This window comes from Eleutherodactylus coqui, chromosome 3, assembly GCF_035609145.1.
Source record: "Eleutherodactylus coqui strain aEleCoq1 chromosome 3, aEleCoq1.hap1, whole genome shotgun sequence".
Taxonomy (NCBI): Eukaryota; Metazoa; Chordata; class Amphibia; order Anura; family Eleutherodactylidae; genus Eleutherodactylus; species Eleutherodactylus coqui.
Window position 1 is genome coordinate 195,997,622 of NC_089839.1, and position 20,997 is coordinate 196,018,618.

General features: G+C 46.0%; 1 protein-coding gene across 1 annotated transcript in view; it reads right to left on the reverse strand.

Annotated features, from left to right (window-relative positions):
• The window catches only part of CAMK1 (calcium/calmodulin dependent protein kinase I), a 142,136-nt gene that overhangs the window by 107,279 nt on the left and 13,860 nt on the right, over positions 1-20,997 (reverse strand). Inside the window, exon 2 of the mRNA XM_066596746.1 lies at positions 2,731-2,867. Coding sequence (XP_066452843.1) covers positions 2,731-2,816 — 86 coding nt within the window. The 5' untranslated portion in view covers positions 2,817-2,867. The remainder of the gene's footprint in view (positions 1-2,730; positions 2,868-20,997) is intronic.

A 20,997-nucleotide genomic window follows, 5' to 3' on the forward strand; every position in this document is an offset into this window, starting at 1 on the left:
TAGAAGCCTGCGGGAGCCGTCCCCGCGGGAGACCCGCATGAAAATGGAGCATGGTCCGGATTTTTTCATGCTCCATTTTTTTTAAAATCCCTTTTATTGACCATCCGCGGGTATTTATCTACCCCGCGGGTGGTCAATGCATCCCTATGGGGTGCGGATCCGCGGGCAGAAGAAGAGTTAAAATCCGCTGCGGATTTTAATTCTTATTTTGCCCGTGGACATGAGCCCTAAGGGTTCCGTCACAATGCTGTTCTCGGCACCTGTAACGAAACCCCAAATGGAATCCCACAGTGTAGTGAATAACACTGTGGAACACTCCCTTATCGGAGATCTCACAACGCAAACCTCAGCAGGAAACCAGATTTCTGAATTGAGCTTTGGATATGAATGGAGAAGAAAACCTTCTGTAATTCAAAGGAAAAGTGGTTTCAGGTGGAGTCAACCTACTTCAGTTCTCTTCTCACCACTTAAAGGGATCACTGGGTCCCCAGTGCGGCCCAAATCCTCAGCGTGATAACGTGTCATACACAACACAAGACCACGATCACATCAGTGCCGTGAGTATGGAGGACAGATCACTGGAATGGAGCAGAATAGTATAGTAGGGTGTGTGATTTTTACCCATCTGGAGTTTGTTGGGGGTGATTTTAGGAGTTGTAAGGGAGTACAATCAAGAAATTCGCTCTTTCCTATTGTTTTCTTTTCCTACTTTTGCCTGTGCCCACCCACCCGCCTACTAATCCTTACCGCCCCATCCCTTCCAAAATAGCAGCATAGACAGCAGCAAAAGGGACTTCCATGGGAGTTTCCTCAAAAACAGAAAACCTTTTAATGCAACCACTTCATGAATCCGCTTGAAGCTTTCTGAAGATTGTGCAATAAAACCACAGGTACTCCAGACATTTGGCTTATCCGGCCAGTCAGCTGTAACATCCAAGAACCTCTCAGACAAGATTCCTTTTTAACAAAGACACTTAGGGTGCTTTAACACGAGACGCAATTCGCACACATAACTCACCCAAATCCAGTACTGCAAATTCCACACCAAAACTCATAAGTCTCACAGCGGATTTTGATGTAGAATTGAAAGTAGAATTAAGCAATTTTCAATTCTGCACACCCTGTTTGCATGGGTTTCTTCCGTGTACTTCCGTTTTACAGAATCATAGAGCTGGAAGGGACCTCAAGGGTCATCGGGTCCAACCCCCTGCTCAGTGCAGGATTCACCCAGTGGTGGCAAACCTGTGGCACACCCTGCTGTCATGCACCACTGTTGGCTGCTCACCACGATAGCGATTACCAGCTGTGGTGCCACAGCTCCCCGACAGTAATCACGCAGCGGCGCTGCTGGCAGCGCTGATCTCGGCGCACACTCTGACGTCAGTGTGCAGCCAGGATCCTCCACCCCTGAGTCCCCTTCTCCTTAGTTCTGCAGGAGAGGACAAGGGAGGAAACATTCTGAGCTCACACACTGACGTCAGTGTGCACTCTGGGATCTCGCCAAGAAGAGGAGGAGCGGTGCTGACTACAAGGAGGAGGCAAGTATATGGGTTGGAGGGGTGGAACAACTATTAATACTGGGGCTACTGAAGGGGTTACCGTTACTACTGGGGCTACTAAGAGGGGTTAATATTACCACTAAGGGGGTTACTTTTATTACTGCGGCTACTAAGAGGGGTTAATATTACTTGGTCTTCTAAAGGGGTTAATACTACTGGGGCTACTGTGGGGTTATAATTATTAGGCGGACTACTGACGGAGTTAATATTACTACTGAGAGGGGTTAATATTACTGAGGCCCACTGTGGGCTGGCACATTCGCAGCAGAGCAGGCTATAGTGACAGTGCAGCATCCTCTGTACTGCGCATGTTGCAGCCGGCACATTCGCAGCAGAGGAGAAGATGCCAGATAGGTAAGCTGGAGTCACCGACCGCCACCGGGTTGAACTCCAACCCACCCGTGTGCAGACAGCTTTATAGTCTACATACCACCCACAATGATCTGAGAGGATGCATTCTAGAAGCCATTGCATCAGTCAGTCCTGATCCGCTACAACGTGTATGGCGGAACCTTGCTCCATGTGTGTCCAGTGACAAAGGGGGGCTCACTAGGACCACCTTTGATATGTTGTGCAACAAAACGGCTTGGGCTTGTTTTTCCAGTGATCTCAAATTTCTGTATCTGGAGCATCAAAACGTGAGTTTTGAGGGTTTCAAATTGGGAAGATGATATGTAATAACCCTGTATAGAAGGATAGGCTGACGGACAGTTGCAAGGATTATCTTAAATTTGAACCCTGGAAGGCCACACCATTATGGCCTTCACTTTCTCTATTGGGTGCACTGCTGTAATCATGCCTAATGGCTACTCCATCATATGCGTTGACTAGTATAAACCCATCTTGATAAATGCACTTATAAGCCATGCTCACATATGGAGAAAATGCAGCCAATTGCACCATAAATCTGTAGCAGTTTTCAGTACAATACAACTAGATGGGGTGTTCAAAAATCAAATCCGTAGTACACTCATTACCCTGCAGAAAAGCTGCAGATTGAAATTGTAAAATCTTCAGTGACAAAGTATAGGATGAAATTTGCCGAGACTCCACCGCCAAAATCTCTACGTAAGAGTCATCCATGCAGCCAACAAATGAAATTCAACCAAAGATGAAGCTCCCCTTTAAGAAACCCAGATAACAAGATTGTAGGATCCCCGGAGATACTCACGTTCCCAACACATCCCGGAATTCATAAATATCTCTTATGTCTTCCGCTCTCTTCTTCCAACTTGGCCCATCCTCTCCCAAGGGCATCCTGAAAGGTATTCCTTATCCACTTAGTGCTGGTAGAAAGATCTGCCAAGTCTAAAAAGGCATAAAGAAAAAAATATCCATCAAAGGACTGAAACTGAGAATACGCTTTCTCTCTAATTTGCTCATCAATCATACAGGCATACGGAGAATGTGGCCAATACTACTAGTCCACGCTATATCAGTTCTCCACTTTGGACAAATCGATACTTATTAAAAGTTTTGTGCCAAAATTAGCAGTTATCCCCTAGCCATAAGTGAAAATAACTATCTGATCAGTGGGGGTTCGTCCTCAGTGACCCCACCGATCAGGAGAACAGTTTTGAAGGTTCACAACTGAGTAGAGTGGTGGTAGAACACACGCACCGCTGCTCCATCCTTAAAAAGGGAATGTGTCACCAGAAAATTATATTAAATTACATTTTTGTGTTAAGCATAATTAAGAATTTTGGGTATTTTTTTTTTTCGGTTTCACTTTGTATTTTTAAGAAAAGCCTAAAATCTTGCATTTTTCATACTGACCAAAGAGCCTAATACTAGCCAGTCACTTCCTGATCTGTTGTGAGACCACCACCGATCAGACCATTATGGCCTATCCTACGGATAGGCTCTAAAAGCCTATAGTGGTACAACAATCCATTGGCTCTAGTTGGCCAGAGTCTAAAAGCTTCGTACTAAAAATGTTTTAATGCAATAATTCTGATTGCACATAGCAGTTGAAATAAATGTCACACGTTCTAGAAGACAGCGGAACATCACTTTACAGACACCTTGACACCTCTGTAACAAACACAGTTTATCTTTAGTACATCCGTTGGCTCCAAATAGAATGACTAGGCATAACCGATTGTGTACAGACTATCCGAAAAGAAATTTAAGACTGACACCACTCAAAAACCTTGAAAAAAAAAAAACTAGTGTGACTCATGGAGGTTCAGGAAGCCACAATTGGGCTTGTTTGATGGGTCCCCCCTACTGTAGAGCTACTTTTAGCTGCGTCTATCTGGAACCTGGAAAGAACACGATGGGCAGTGGTGGTTTTCATTGCCATACAAACACATTCACTGAAAAAGCCAAAAATACCTGAAGGTCTGCAAAGCAGACACGGTCGCCATAGGCACGATCGCCATAAGGCAGGCACAATCGCCACCGGCACAATCGCCGTAGGGCAGGCGCAATGGCCTTAAGCCCTGAGGATATGTAGTCAGCCAGACAATAATGTACCGGAGATTAGGAATGCTTGAACTCAATAATCTCTGGCGCTGTTAATGAAGTGAATGGAGTGATAGCCTGCCTTATGGCGATCGTGCCTATGGCGACCGTGTCTGCTTTGCAGACCTTCAGGTATTTTTGGCTTTTTCAGTGAATGTGTTTGTTTTTTTCTTTTTCCTCACCTCTGTGATTTTATGTAATTTATCGTGAGTTAGCGTAGGTACTGACGGAAGCGGTGTGACCTCGACGCGGTCCGTCAGCCTATGCGTTTTGGCCAAAATGCAGTACTAACACCCGCATTTTATCAGTATGCATTAGTATCTTTGTATGTAGTTTGCTAGTTGGTGGGGGAGCCCAAGATGTCAGCCAGTGTGGCCCACCTTAGAGATACAGGGCAACCCGCTGTCATATCAGCCAGGGTTGATATCCTGTATGGTGGGTCACCACCTATCAATGGCTGACATCTTTGGTATCGTTCACATGTGCAGGCTTTTAGTATATGCAGTCACTCCTCCCCATTCTGGGCTGGGTTGAGTGGGTGACTGCATATTAGCTTGCCAGGAACAAGTTGCTCCTCCACACATTATTGTCTGGCTGACTACATATCCTCAGGGCTTAAGGCCATTGCGCCTGCCCTACGGCGATTGTGCCGGTGGCGATTGTGCCTGCCTTATGGCGATCGTGCCTATGGCGACCGTGTCTGCTTTGCAGACCTTCAGGTATTTTTGGCTTTTTCAGTGAATGTGTTTGTTTTTTTCTTTTTCCTCACCTCTGTGATTTCATTGCCATACAAAAGAGAAAAATAGAAGCTCTTTGGTGTCAAAAATAATATTTTCTTACTCTTTTGCAAAGCTGCTCAACCTGCTGTAAAAAGATAAAGGATACTCCCCACAACCGATCCTCCACAGATTCCATTCGGCCAATGCCGGCTTCCGCGCTGCTCTCCACTCTTGGCTGCCACAAGCACAGGTGATATCATGGACCCTAGGGACATGTGATTGCTGCAGCTTATCACCAGCTCAGTTCGGCCGGTGATCAGTAGAGAATGGTGGGGAGTTGGGCACCAGTAGAAGGCTGGGTGAGGCAAGAATGACTTCTATTATTGTTACAGTAGGCTGGATAGCTTTGAAAACATTTTTTTGTTCCCAGTAATCTCTTTAAAGCGACCCTCCGATTTCGGAACAAAATTCTCTCTCAGAACTGGTGGGGATACATTACCTGTAGTTGGGTGTCAGCTTTCATTCGGTTAAGCTGGTGGCTGCTACCATTTCCTAATTAAATGATGCACCGCTCTGGGATTGGCAGTACTAAGCACCTGATCAGCACTGGCCAATCACAGAACAGATCTGGTGTATAGGTAGTCCTAACACTACCAAGGCACTACGGGATGATTAAATAGCCTAAAGATGGTGGAGGCCACCCTGGGTGCCCAAAGAAGGAACTCTAAACCGGGGTACCAAACAACGTCCAACAAAATTTACAGGTCATGGACACCCCTCCAGTGCTGGGGCAGAATTTTGTCACAGAACTGGAGGCCCACTTTAAGCTTCCCCTAGTGCTGACTGCAGATAGCCTTAATTTTAGCATTCATCACAGATTATGCAGGAGATTTGGAAAAGCAGAGCTCTGACCACTATAAAGATAGATCAAGAAATTAAATCAGCACCATTTTGGAATTAAAGAGTTAAAAAAATATAAAATCACAATCATATGGTATGATTGATAAAATCTTAGTTCCCATGATACTTATAACCCAGAAAACAAGCTGAGCAGGTTTACACAGAACAATGGTTACTAATCCCCAATATGAAGCGGCCAATTACTGATTGGCTGATACCACCTTTCCGTCAAGAACCAAAAATACGTAACAGTAATATGTGCATAAGACAAAGCACTGAAAGCTGTGAACAACTACAACCCTCAGCATACTGTCATACACTTAGCCATTGGCCAAGTGTTCCTTCCGATGACAATTTGGCCTCTCGATTCCCCCATTCACCTTAGATATTGAGCCATACATTGGCCAAATATCTAATTTCTACCAAATTGGGCACCTTAAAGATGACCATACACAGACATCGGAAGCAGATAACTTCAAAGTCAATGGGATCTGCCAACAATCTAACGCGTACGGACCAGCCTTATTGTCCCCTCGATGTATCCCATCAGAAAGGCGAGAACAAATGTATTTCAACTTGGCTAAACAATCATTTTACCAAGAGTCAAATGGCAGCAGATGTCTTTAGCAGCAGCTGATCGCTCTCCCATAATGAGGATGTTTATGGGGAAAGCCAGACAAGATAACTGAAGTATGAGAAGATTGCTCTTGGTTGCTCGAAGGCACATAACGAGGGAAGCTGTGCTGGAACAAAAATGTTTAAAGCCCTTTTCCAAAAAAAAATTTAAAAAAAGGTGTCATTGCTGTGCCCACCACATAACTCATAGCATTGGCCATAGTGCTTTATTGTGCCCACGCCACAATTGTCCATGGGCAATGTATGGTATTGTGGCTCAACTCAGTTGATGCGAATAGAGCCAAGTTGCAATACCGCATACGACCTGTGAAAAGATGTGGTGCCGTTTTTGCTCTTTGACATACAACAATCATTTTCAAACTGAAGTACAAAATCCAAGATGTTTAAGGCAAACCTACAACTCTTGATGATGGAGATGAAAATTGGTGCAATTATCAAACACCCCCTGAATTCCATTATGTAACATTTGATATATTGCAATTTCAACCACTATTCCATTTTTTTTTTACTTGGAATCAATGTTGCAAGACCATCCTACAGATATGGTTTCTTGAGGATTGTATCACTGGGTTTTATTACCATTCTCCATTAATAGGTTTTTCAAGTATCAGACCCCATTTTCCTTTTTCCGAATACATTTAATCAACTTTTTCTCTATACAACTACAGCTCACAGGTTACCATGACAACAACAGTAGCTCATAAGTGTACGAAGAGATTCCCCCCATCCTCCCACCCATAAGAACACTTCTGACACTTATTAGAAACCTTTGCAGTTTGCATGTAGCAACCACCCCGCCAGAAATAGTCTACTGACAAAGGCTTCTATGCGCCATACTGTATTTCTCAATTGTCGCAAAAACACATCGGTGTGCAAAGCAGAAGAGGAGATCCGGATTTATTTTTAAGGAGAATATCTAGGACACCTGCAATGATTATGCTACCCAGCCCTGTCAGTCTTGTGGATGTCTGTTTCTCATCAGGATCCAAGGAAGTAATAAGGTCTAGAAGACGATTCCATTGTGTCTTATTGTTTTACAATCAGAGTTAGGGCTAATGCCCACAAATGGATTTCTGAACCCAATTGCTTTCTGCCAGTGCTCACATGCGCAATTCTGCCATGGATTTCCGCTGCGGGAGGGGGGGGGGGGGAATCGCGGCATGTTCTATTTCACCACATCTTTCCACAGCGGAAGTCTCCATTAATATAGTATTAATGGAGACCTCGGAAAAACGTTTGTTTTTTTTTACCACCGCGGTGCTCCCGTGGTGTAAATCTGCGAGCGTAACCTGCTCTGACTGTGGGCATGAACCCTTAATATATGAAAAGTAAAGACCACAAGCACAGAAGCCAGAAGAAGAGGAAAGGATAGGAAGACCAACAAAATGAATGAATACAATGGCAAAAACGATAAACAGTGAAAAACTGGAAAACCCAAACATAACAGAAGTCTATGGGTGGAGACATATCAATAAATTACTGGCAGGTTACGATAAAGGCCACTTATTTCTTCGAATACAGCCCACAAAGAGATAAGCACTCTACCCAGTCCGAGTGCAGGTGGAAAGGCAAAGGAGAAATGCCCAGCCCTCACAAACAGGATGAAAAAGGAATGCAGCTTTGGTGCAACCTGTTGGTATGAAGAGACTATAGGGAAAAAAAAGTCAATGAAATAGCTCTTAAGAACATATACTTTATTCAGAACCAGCATGTAATGTGTTTCGAGGTTTACAGGCTTCTTCATCAGACAGCTGAGTTACTATGACCTACGGTCAGCTAGTGTAGTAGGCCGGCAGGGCCTAAAGTTTTGTCAATTAGCCTAAGACACATAACATCATGGAGGCTCTTGTACCCTGTTGTACCACCTCTAGCTTGAATACAAGATGTGACATGAGCGGGCATGGAGGCTCTAGTACCCTTTTGAACCACCTCTAGCTTGAATACAAGATCTGATACGGCTTGTCATGGAGGCTCTAGTACCTTGTTGGACCGCCTCTAACTTAGATACAAGATGTGATCAAGGTGGGCATGGAGACTGTTGTACCGCCTCTAGCTTGGATACAAGATGTGATACGGGCGGGTATGGAGGCTCTAGTACCTTGTTGGGTCGCCTCTAGCTTGGATACAAGATGTGATACGAGCGAGCATGGAGGCTCTAGTACCTTGTTGGGTCGCCTCTAGCTTAGATACAAGATGTGATATGGGCGGGCATGGAGGCTCTTGTACCCTGTTGTACCGCCTTTAGCTTGGATACAAGCGGGCATGGAGGCTCTAGTACCTTGTTGGGTTGCCTCTAGCTTGGATACAAGATGTGATACGGGTGGGCATAAAAGTATACAGATTCCGTGTGGTATCTGGTGGCATATCACTCCACATTTGCTATAACTGAGCCTCTAGATCAGGCAAACTCCTAGGCTGTTGAAGTCGGCCCCCAGATGGTCCCATACATGTTATATTGGTGATAAACCTGGCGAAGGGGGCAGTCACAGAAGTGTGACAATGTTGTGGATACATTCCTGTGACCCCCTTGTGTGTGCTTCCGAGCACAAGCGGAAGAGGAGGTCACTACACACAAAAAGCCTCGGAGAGTCTTTTATGGGCCATGGGGGGGAACCACTTTTAGCGCCTCTGGTGACAAGACCATTCATCTAATCCCACCACAACTCTCATCATTTATATATCTGCCTGAGATGGAACTGTATGCTGAGTTTTGCAGCTAATACGACAATTTCTTCTAGGGGCTGGATTGTTTTTTGACAAAGTGTCCAGGTCCGAGATGCTTGCAGTAATGAAGTATGGCCAGCATGACCAGGAAAATCATCAGGAATCTCAAAGCTCAAAAAGCAACAGATGTCCACGAGATGAAAAGATAGTCTTTAAAGTATAGACATATTTTCAGTCGGTGCTCAATTCTCCTCTCTTCACTAATTGCTGCTGCATTGAAAGGAAGGAAACGCAGCCTTTGATCCCAGTCCAACTGATGAATATTCAATGATCAGTCACTGCGTGCAGACATCTACCTGAAGTCAAAGGGGACATTTCTTTACGTAATCATCTTTGAAAATAAATTAAATCAGGGAGAAATATCACAACATAAGATGAATACAGAGAGGGGAAAGCGGTATCTACATTTAGTGACGACCAGGCTATGAAGAATAGGAAGAGTCTTCCAAAATGTAGACTTGACAACTCATCCTATTTTCCAGGGAGCTTTTTGTCCCCTCACATTTGAGCATATGTGATCCTTTTAAGGAAGTATAGTATGTGCATATAAGGCAATATAATATTGTTTGAACACAGTACATAATCATATCTGCATGGCGGTAATATTTGTGCACTGTATGACAACATTACGACCGGTACCACTTTGCTGTGTTCTCCCATGATGATTTCATTTCCTTGAAAGTGACGTTTTTCTGTGTTCATGGTAATAAAAGTTAGAATATGCTTACACAGCGCAGATTTCCTGCAGATTTTGGTGCAGATCTGCAGCAGGATTTCACCCTTTCCATTTGAATTCAATCAGAAGGGTGAAATTTGCTGCAGATCTGCACCAAAATCAGCAGCAAATCAGCAACGTGTAAAAATACCCTTTAAGGCTTCTTTAACACGAGCATATATAAGCCTGCTGTTTCCACTGCTGGCGGATATACGATGTGATCTGATGCACTGGATTCCAATGCATCAAATCAGATGGCCGTATTCTCGTGACGTTAAAGCGCCGGCTGGCCAATATAGCGAAGGGCGTTTTTACGTCGGGCCCAAAAGATAGTCCTAGAACTATCTTTTGGGCCAGAATGCGTCGGCCGCTGCATTGGCTCCTATGGGAGCCCATGACAACAGCCAGAGGTGGGAGGGAGTTTAGCAGCGTGGCTGCTAAACTCCCCCCTTCTGCTCTCCTCCCTGCTCGTTCTTTGCAATGGGAGGTGGCGGGACGTGGGCAAAGCCAAGTGCTGCCCCACCTCCTCCCATTGCTGGCTATGGACAAGGGGGTGTGACGGGGCGGAGTTAGGCTCCAACCCTCCCTTTGCCCACAGCAAGCAATGGGAGGCGGCGGGACGGGGTAGCGTTTAGCTCCAGCCACGTTCCACTCCCTCCAATTGCAAAGAACGAGCAGGGAGGAGAGCAAAGGTGAGCCTGCAAGGGGTAGGGAGGGCATAGGGGCAACGGCATGGTAGCCTTGGCGTATATGCGCCGGGGCCCGTGCCGTCTGAACGGGCGCACAAACGTTTGATTTGTGCGCCCGTTTACCAGTTTTCTCTCTCCCATCGTAGCGTATATCGGCCATCCGTGAAAACTGGATGACTAATATACGTTCGTGGGAATAAGCCCTAAGGGTACACATACACCCTTTAATAGCCGTTAGCCGAAGGCTCATTTGATGAACGTCCATTTCTCCCAAATCCCCCATACAGAAAATCACTCTGTTCGGCCAAACGATTATGCGTCTTACATGACAGTGGAGAGCCTGCACCTGACAGTGGCTTATCTCCAGGGGGCCCAAAAGGATCAGGTGTTGAAATTAAACATTTGACATCGTTTGCTCGTTCACATGAGAAATCGGCAAGTCTAAATGGACCCCCAGTATTGCTGCATTTAGACTGAACGATAATCGTTCAGAATACCGTTCAAACGAGCAACTGAACAGCGAAAGAGAATCTTGCGCTTCTTGTTCAATGCTCCATTTCAGCCGGCATAAAAATTACAGTCAAACCTCTAGTTTCATTGTCTTCTAGTTTTGTTGATTTTTCAAGCCAGAATGTCGCCTCTAGTTTCGCCGGCTGGCTGTGATTGGCTGAGTGGGCTATCATTCAGCCAATCAGAGCAATCTCTTGCTGGGAGGCAGGGAATACAATCCCCGTCACTAGCAATAGATGCTTTGCCAGTTTGACAAGCACCCTGCAGCTGGCCAGAAGCTCCAAAAGCAGTGGTGGAGACCCTGACTGCACCTGAAAGGAGAGTATTGATGCCAGTCCTATGTAACACCACAGATAACAGTTATAACTCTTGGGACAGATAATGATGCTACCTGCAGTCCTATGTAACACCCCAGATAACACACAGCTCTACGTTAAGCTGCTTTTTTGGTATTAAAAACCATATTTATTCTCTATTAAATGTGGTTTGGTGTGTCTTTTGGAATGTCTAGAACGAATTAATTGGATTTACATTGATTTCTATTGACATAGTTACCTTAAGTTTCATTGGTTTCAAGTTTGGCCGATTGCTTTCAGACGGATTACCAACGAAACTAGAGGTTTGACTGTAAGTGCCAGTTCATTCACTCGTTGGGCAGTATAAACACTGATGGCTTAGTGCTTCACATAGAAATAGGTCAGAAACGCTATCTTTTCTCTTTAGGGAGAGCACCTAGACGGTGAGTGAGGAGACTCAAATGGTCATGCACGCTCCTCTGGGTAATATTCCATCTCCCTTATTTACATAGAAATAGGAAACCCTGAACAACCAGTGCTCGAGAATATGCAGTCTAAACCGGCTACCCAAGTGTGAACCAGCTGGTGAGGGGAGATTCTCGTGTAAAAGGGGCATTAGGCCTCGATTAAACGTCTGACACGGCATCGCCATGAGAAAAATCACAGCAATATTGCTTCGCTGGTCGGGGAGGGAGTAGAAAAACCAAGCACTACCCTGAAAATAAGCCCCAGCTGCAGGAGAAAAAAACCAAAAAACTTATGCGTCACCTTGGAAGCGCTGTCTGGCTCCGTTGCAGCATCTTCCTGGTCCCCGGCACAGGTTTTCTTATTCTCTTCTGGCGGGGGATTGAAAAATCCCCGCTTCCTTTAATTGACTGATGCTTAGCCAATCAGAGCCAGCACTAGATGAATGGCTGTGATTGGTTTATTGAGCATTGGCTGTGATTCGCTATGCGTCAGCCAATCAGCAGTAGCGCTTCCAGGAGGCAGGGATTTTTCAATCCCCGGCCAGAAGAGATGAGGAAGAATGGTGCCGGGGAGAGGATACAGTGAGGTGATGTATACTTTTTTTCCCCCTGCAGCTAGGGCTTAGTTTAGGGCTTTGACAGTAGGATTTCCTACTGTCAAAGTTGCATCGCACCACACGAAAATCATGTTTTCGTGTGATGCAACAGAGGAATGCTCCATAGGGAACCGGGGGCTACAAAACCCCACGAGTCTTGGGCATATCAGATTATATATAGATAAGGAAAAAGGAATAAAATTGTATAGGTTGCATCAGCCATAATTATATATCCCATTGTGTTCAGGGCTCAGACTTTGGATTTTACTCCTCTGAGCCCATGCTGGCGCAAAACCTTACTTTCTGCCTGAAGAATCTGCCTCGGTGCCCTGAATCCCACAATAGTAGTGAACGGACCGTTGCTGTGGGAAACCTCGATCGGTTTCTGTAATGGCACCAAACAATACTTTTTCTGCTTAGGATTTGATGTGCAACCACCGTTTTCGAAAAGTTCTCATGCCATCAGTTTTAGGCGATACTAAACCTCAAAAAATGAAACAGTCACCTCCTACAGATAGTGTCCCACAAACTACTTGACATGTCCAATTTTTTCGGTTGCTTGCCACAACAAGGTCATCGTTTTGACACAAAAGGCTCATAGTGGCTTTTAAATAAAGCCAATGTAAAAAAAAAAAAAAAAAAGGGTTGCCCATAGTAACCAATAAGAGGCCTTTTAAAACAACATCTTTTATTGGTTACTATGGACATCACACACTAGTTCTATAATGGACCCTAATGAGTGCATGCTTGGACAGATCAGTGGCAAGAGAAGACTTGTCCGCCATGATGGCGGATACTGTCAAAGCTGATACTGGCATGGACATCACACAACTGAAAGAAGCAATGCAAAACCGAAAAACATGGAGGAAGCTCGCCTGTAGGGCCCCTCCCTTCAAGGGCCGTGAACGACTAAACAGCCAACAACGAGTGCAGCGCCCGAGCAGGCGCCATGATAGGTATAATAGAATATTACAAAAGTAATTATTTCGCAATTAAAATTTTAATACTTTCAACAAACAGCGAGGCGAATCCAAATCAAGTTACCACGTTGGTGGAGCGCCCGTACAGAGATGCCACTAGAGCCAATTATCAAAACTTGAGAAGACATTAAGATGAGCAGAAAGCTTGTACACTTCATTCCCATAAATATCTCATGAGACCCCAAAACACTTTAGCATCATGTATTTTTCAGGACGCATCAAAGTTGTTTTAGTTTTAATCAGGGAAGCAAATTTCTTTGTAACGCATCAGTAAGCGAACGTCACACGGATATCTCCATGGAAATACCAGGAGAACTGCAGGTGACATTTCAGTCATTTAATTATCAGATTTGGGGATTTAATTACTAACTATGAAAGAGAGGTACACAATCCACACATCAGTGAAAAGAGGAAGGTTCAAAGTTTGTTATGACATTACCAGTAAGGGCCCTTTTACATGGGACGATTGGTCAGGTACAAATGTCTGACACATCGTCCCAGCGATGATCGTTCTTTTTACATGGGAACGATCATCACTCAGTGAATGGAGGTGAAGTGGACCGGGGAATCACCTCAATTCACAGTAAGCAGGCAGTCCTAATAAACGAACAACTGCATGTTTACACGGGCCGATTGTCATCCAGTGTTCTGCATGCAGAAACTGAACAACGAATGAGAAGCAAGCAAATTCTCATTTGTCGTTCAGTCGGGGCGTGCCTTTACACTGACCCGTAATCATTCATAGTGCCGCTGGACACAGGAATCTGAATGGTTTGCCGGCCTGTGTAAAACTGCCCTAAGTTTCCTTTTCAGTGACACACCGCAGCGCTGTTTCTTAGGGTTTACAATTTATAGCAAAGTGGTGACACCACAAGAGAAGCAACTGTGTGCTTGCGTTTGCCAAGTGTGAATCTATTGTTAAAGTGCCACATACTAATATTTATTTATATAGCGGCAACATATTCTGCAGCGCTAACAAAACAGGGGTAACGGAAACAAAAACCAGTTACATGTAGTAATCAGTTGATGAAAACAGTAGGGGTGCGGGTCCTGCTCCAACGAGCTTACATACTACAGCTAATGGGGTGATACAGAAGGTAAAGGGGCTGGAGATGTGCACGGTATGGTGAGGTGGACAGTGTGGGATGCTATACACATAGACAATGGTCAGACTTAAAGGGGTTCTGACATGAAAAAAAAAAAATTGTACTCACCTTGCCTGGCCTGGCCCGATCGCCAGGCATGTCCCCTCCAGCCGGCATCTTCTTCTGTGCCTTTAAAGCAGAGCAGGAGCGGTCAAAAAGACCGCTTCCTGCTCTGGTCCGTCCGTCAGGCACTTCCGAGGTGAACGGACGGACCGCACAGTGCTTGCTGTGGGCGGCCCGTCCGTCCTGCTGGACTCCGGAGTGCTGAGCATGCGCAGTGGAGATGCGGCCCGTCCTGACTCTTGTCAGAGGGCACCTCTCCACTGCGCATGCGCGCGATCCCGGAGCGGCGCGGCTGCTGGAGGAAGAAGACTGCCTGCCGGGAGGCATACTAGCACTTTCTGCTTAGGTTAAGCAGCGCTGCTGATTAGAGCCACCTGATTGGCTCTTCGACACCACGTGACTGCACAGCGTGCACCAATCAGGTGGCTCTAGTCAGGCTGCTTAACCTAAGCAGAAAGTGCTAATATGCTGCCGGGAGATGACCCCCCGATGTCAACAACAACAGGAGAACAGGTAAGTATAAGATTTTTATGCTTTAGCAGCCATTAACCCATGGGTTCCCTGGGTCCATTAGGCAGACCAGGGAACAATGGCTGCTAAAGCATAAAAAAATTATTTGTGTCAGAACCCCTTTAAGCCGTGTGATGGGTGATTTGGTATGACTGCAGGGGGGGCAGTTGGTTGCAGCTAGCAGGGATTGCAGTCACTAGGACAGGGAGCATGTTATCAGGTGGCGTACAGAGGGGTTTGGTTTAGGAGATGTGGTATGCCTCCCTGAAGAGGTGCGTTTTTAGAGCACGCCTGAAGTTTGGTGTGTCAGGGATTGCCCAGATAGTTTTAGGAGCTCATTCCAGAGCACTGGTGCTGCTCTGGAAAAGTCTTGGCGGAAATGAGAAGTTCGAATTAAAGGGGCACTTAATTTGATTTCAATAGCAGAAGGCGCAGGCTCGGTGGTGGATTGAGATGAGGGAGGTAAGGTGGGGCCGAGGTGCTGTGGAGGGCTTTGTGGATAAGGGTGGCGAGTTTAAATTGTATTCTGTATTTGAGGGACAGCCAGTGCAGTGACCGGCACAGGGCAGAGGCGTCCGAGTAGCGGCTGGACAGGGAGATGAGCCTGGCTGCTGCATTTAGGATGGATTGGAGAGCATAGAGTCTGTTGCAGGGAGGTAAATCAGCAGTGATTTGCAATAATCGAGCCGAGAGTGGATGAGGGTAACAGTGAGCGTTTTTAGCATGTCCACAATGAGAAAAGAGCGGATTCTTGCGATGTTCTGGAGGTGCAGGTGACATGTTCGGGCAAGAGATTGGATGTAGGGGATTGTGTGTAGGAAGAGTCACTTTTCCACAGCATGTTATGGGGGTTTTTGCTGCGGAACCCGGTGGCAGATGCCCACCGCGGATTTGACAATGCAAATCTGCCTGTGAGCAGGTGGCCTCAGACAAAGTGTACAGTCGGTGGCGTTCGAGGAATGTTGCTGTGATGTCGCGGGAGGAAGTGTATAACTGGGTGTCATCAGCAAAGAGATGGTACTGATAGCCAAATCTCCTGATAGTCTGTCCAATAGGGGCTGTGTAGATGGAGAAGAGGAGGGGGCCCAGGACCGAGCCCTGGGGGACCCCAACAGCAAGGGGAAGAGGAGGGGAGGTAGAGCCAGCAAAGGAGACGCTGAAGGAGCAGTCAGATAGGTAAGAGGAGAACCAGGAGAGAGCAGTGTCCTTTAGACCGATGGAGCTAAGAAACATGAATTCCAGTGTCTATTCCAAAAACAGCCGTTTCGTCACAGGCAAATTTACAAGAAGCACAGAAAATTTGTTGAACTTCGTTGCATATACAAACAGAAAAGCATTGGTTGCCAATACACGTCTCAGGAAAACGTGGAGCGCATTATAGGCGCTTTCAAACGGAAAATGGAACTTAGGCCTTTTGCCCACGGCTGGCTCTGATTCCAACTGTGAAATCTCGCAGCACAATCATACCCGATGCTGGCCAGAGACCTTATTCTCACCTGGATCCGCGGCAAACGTCTCAGCTGGCGCACCTGCGCAGTGCAGGGAATGACCCTGCCGTCATGCCGGCGATGAAGTGAATCTGCAACAATTTTTATAATTTACATTTTGAAATTGGTGCGGATCGGACGTCTTTTATTGACTGCAATGGAAGCTGTCCGTGCGCAAGCGGAAAAAGCGCAGTTGATTTCCGCTTGTGGGCAGGGAAGAATCATTTAACATGGCATGCTATGGACGGACATTGCTGTGCAATTTGTGGCAGGCGCCTGGCCGCGAAATCTGCAGCGATAATACATCTGTGGGCATTGGGCCTTACTGGTAATGTCATAAAAAAATTTTTTTAAAAACAACACTTTGAACCTTCATCTCTTCGGTGATGTGTGGATTGTGTACCTCTCTTTTGAAGTTAGCTTACTTTAAATCTATAATATTACAGTTATATATGGGTAGTATGTATAGAAGTATCGCTTGCATCAAGTTTGTTCCCCATTTCTGAAAAGGCAGAGTGATGCTATGGTTGCAACGCTAATCAATTTTCTCCACTTCTGAACGGCAAATCTGCTTAGTCTGCTCAGTATGTCCACCCCGTCGCCTGCATAACCCTCGGGAAGTTAGGAAAGCAAAGTGACAACCTCGTTACAGTGTTATTACTGCTTGGCGCTGCATTTTCTCAAAAATGGATATGAATATAGTATTTTTAGAAGGGGTATTCCGGGCATTTTTGTTATAGGTCATCAATAGTTAATTGGTGGGTTGCTGCTTGGGATTTCCACCAATCATATCTTTTAGCCACTGTCAGATGTCTGCATGAGTGGTCAGAGCTGGAAGTATAATAGAAGGCATCTCTCCCACTGATGTCAATGACCGCGATGCCAGTGGTGGCACACAAAGTAATGCATCACATGTTTTGTATAAGCGCCATCCTTAAAATATAAACCCCACCTCCAACATACATTTCCATGCAGTATACAACCCCCGGATTATCTCTAACCTTGAGGCCATATTTACACATTCATGTGCGATATCTGTCCGAGAAACTCAGATGGACATCACACTTGTAAACCTGCAAACGCAGAGAAAAAAAAACCAAAAAAAAAACAGTTTCTCGAACCCGTGTAAATACAGCCTCAGACTGTGACCCTCTTGTGCGCAGAGCAGCAATAACTAATTTCCCAAGCATGTACCAATGCACTTATGTTATTGGAGGCTGCTTATTGGAAACCTAGCAAAAAAAAAAAAAAAGATTAGGAGACGATCGGATAATCTACAGCGGAACTTTTCACATATTTTCTGTCTGTGCAGATGACAAAGGGACAATTACATGATTAGTGGGAAGGGTCAGAGTTACTGGAACCATCTGTAGATAAGGGGTCCCGTGAGAGTTGGGGATGAAGGGGAAAAACAACAAATCCATTCCTGCTAAGCATGGGAAGCTCCGGAAGACAGTACGAGCATGGATGGGTCAGAAAGTAGCGTTCTAGACAGATCTCGATCCAAGAGGATAAAGAGCGCTCATTAACAGGTCCAAATATTAGTGATAAAACGGAGAGAAGACAACGTCTGACACCTCGGAATATAATAATATGTAATTGGAAGAACTGACAATACTTCCAGAACGTACGTGCTCGGCGACTTTCACCAGTTACTAAGCAACAGCACATGTAAGAGGAAAACAACTAAGCCTACTCATTTTTGTGGACGCATCCATTTTGTCACTTAAAGTTATCCACACTGTCATGCATAGTCTCTTTATGGATAATCAGTTTGGAAATTCTGTGTGAGATGGAAACATTAATTTAAGGGGGTCTAAACTCCAAAACTGCCCCAAGAACATAATACTCAAGCTTCATGTCTGTGGTAAGCTCTGCGAATGACTTTCACTCCTATGAGAGATTGGCATGGGCTTCTCTGATTCAGCTATGTGCCCAAATACTTAATGAATCAGCTCTGCCCATCTCTCCCGCAGCAGGAAATCCCAGCATCATCTGAAGAGCATGAAAGAATGAAAAGTTGACATATATGACCTTTCCCAATTATACACAGCAAGCTAATATTGTTACTTGTTATTTTTAATGTACACAATGCATGGCCCCTTTACTAGGGGGAGCATCTCTTTCACTATAGGTGCTTTCCTTTATGGAAATTCTCCCCGGAGTGCAGCATAAAATGATATGACAAGTTTCCGTGGATTAGTTTCAGTATGAATCCACATTAGATGGGAAAATTCAACGATCTGAGTGACTTCAGACGAGGCCGATCATCGGTGCTAGACTAGCCGGGGCCGGGATGTTTCTGCAAACCGCGTGGGGTTTTCTCGTGTAACAGTGTAGAGAGCATGCTGAGAATGGCGTGATGGGCTATAACAGCAGATGACCAGTTCCAGCATTATTGTGTTGATGAGAAGTCACAATTTGGCGCAAGCAGGGTAAACTGATGAACCCCTTCCTATCAGGCTGGTGTAGGTGAAGTAATGGCGTGGGTAATGTTTTCTTGGTACACCCCAGGTCCTCTAATACATCACGCCAATTCTGTGGTTGTCAATGCCAAAGGAGGTCCAGCGCATTGGTAGATTGAAGTCTCTAATTAGGTGGGCAGTCAGTGTATATTGACAAGCACATAGGCAAGTGTGATATCAGTCTGACAAACTCAGACCAATATCGCACTCGTAAACTTGCAATTTTTAAATGCGATGTATTTTGCAGGAAAAACAAACAAACAAACATTGCGTTGCTGCACTTAACCCCCTTTAACACACTACAATTACCGCTCAAAATTCTTTCAAATGATGTATTTTGAGCGATAATCGTTGCGTGTAAATGCTTCCTTAGGCCGCCTGCACACGGGCGGAAATCCCGCGGCAGGATTTCCGCCACTGAAAGCCTGCATAGGAGTGCATTACAATACGCACTCCTATGCAGACGGCCGCGATTTGGCCGCGCGAAATCTCGCGCGGCAAACAAACCGCGGCATGTCCTATTTTTGTGCGGGGCTCGCAGAGCCTCGCACAGAAACGTCACTCACCCGGCCGCCGGCCCCGGTCTGCGCCGGCATGCATGGCAGCCGGCACATGAAAGAGCCGGGGCCGCCGGTGAGTACGCGCTCGTCTCTGCAGGTGCTTGGGTCGGGTCCCGCGGCGAGAATTCTCGCCACCGGATCCGACCCGCTCATCTGCAGGCGGCCATAGATTGTTTTATGGCCGAACAATGATTTTTAGTTCAGCATTAAAAAAAAAGAAAAGAAAAAAAAACATCATTCGGCTGGCCAGCTGATATCCAGGACCGTACGCTGTGATTCTCCGCAGGAGTGCTGATACTATTGTTCTCAGCTGCTTCCCCTCGGGAGAACAATGCGAGCTGTATGCCAATAACAGACCACCGCTGTTATCTGCATACAGCGAAGGGAGGCTCATTTACACACAAATGAAGCTAATAAGCTACTAATGGGCATAAGGGTACTAGTGCATCTTGTCTCCACCAGAACTAGGGGTAGAGACATGGTTTGGCCTAGAGCACTGGCCGGGAACGGCCAGTTCACACTGCCATTTGCAGATTGGCTACTGCGCTGGAGTACAGATGTAGCCCCTGGTGCAGGACCACGAACAGCGCCATGAAACATCTTCCAAGGAGGCTGCAAAGTGGTGCAAGGTGCCAGCGATCCCACAGAATGGCAGGACGGAGGAGGCAGCTGAGTGGCGTCTGGAGGAGCGGCTTTAATCGCCAAGGAGGCAGCAGACTGCCGTACGGAGGAGCAGCGTTCTTGCTAGCCGCTGTCATTGCTTGCCGGGAGGCGGAAGCGCCACCTGTGCTAAGAGTAACAGCGCAGCCACAAGCACAGTGTGGAGGCCCCCAGGGAGACTCACCGCTTGCAAATTGCATGTTGCCGGAAACGAAGATAGGAGGGTGCCGGGGGCTGTATCGCAGTCAGCCGGGTAGCAGCAGTGACTGCCAAGTGGGAAGGCTGGCGGAGGGGAGAGTCACAGCAGGACTGTGAGCACAGGCGCTGCAGATGCCTGGACACTGACAGCGGGGGCATAGCGGGAACTTAACTAGAGTGAGTTTTGAGCACAAGTGGGGTCACAGGCAGGGAAGATGGCAGCCAACATACTCACAGCAGTGCACTCACAAGGGGAGATGTAGCAGCCAATCACCACCTGTGGGTGTCACCTGGCCTTCCCCTCTCGGTCAACCCGGCTAACTCATGTCTCCACCCGTACTTCCGGTGGAGACAAGATGCACCAGTATCAGGCATTTGTGCCCATTAGTAGTTCATGCAAAATGCTTGCTCAAACTGTGATTCAAGCTATCTTTTGAACGAATTTTGAGCCATCATCTTTGCGTGTAAATAGGGTTTTACACGCTCTTTCAATAGTAAATTATATATATCATTGCACTTGCATGAAAGTCGTATTTATATGCAAGTACTATGTGATTTTTCAGGTTTCCATAGGAAATAGACAATTCTTAAACGAACAATCACTCAAAAATAGTATATGCTATGATTTTTTCATCTTGGACCAAGAGAACAA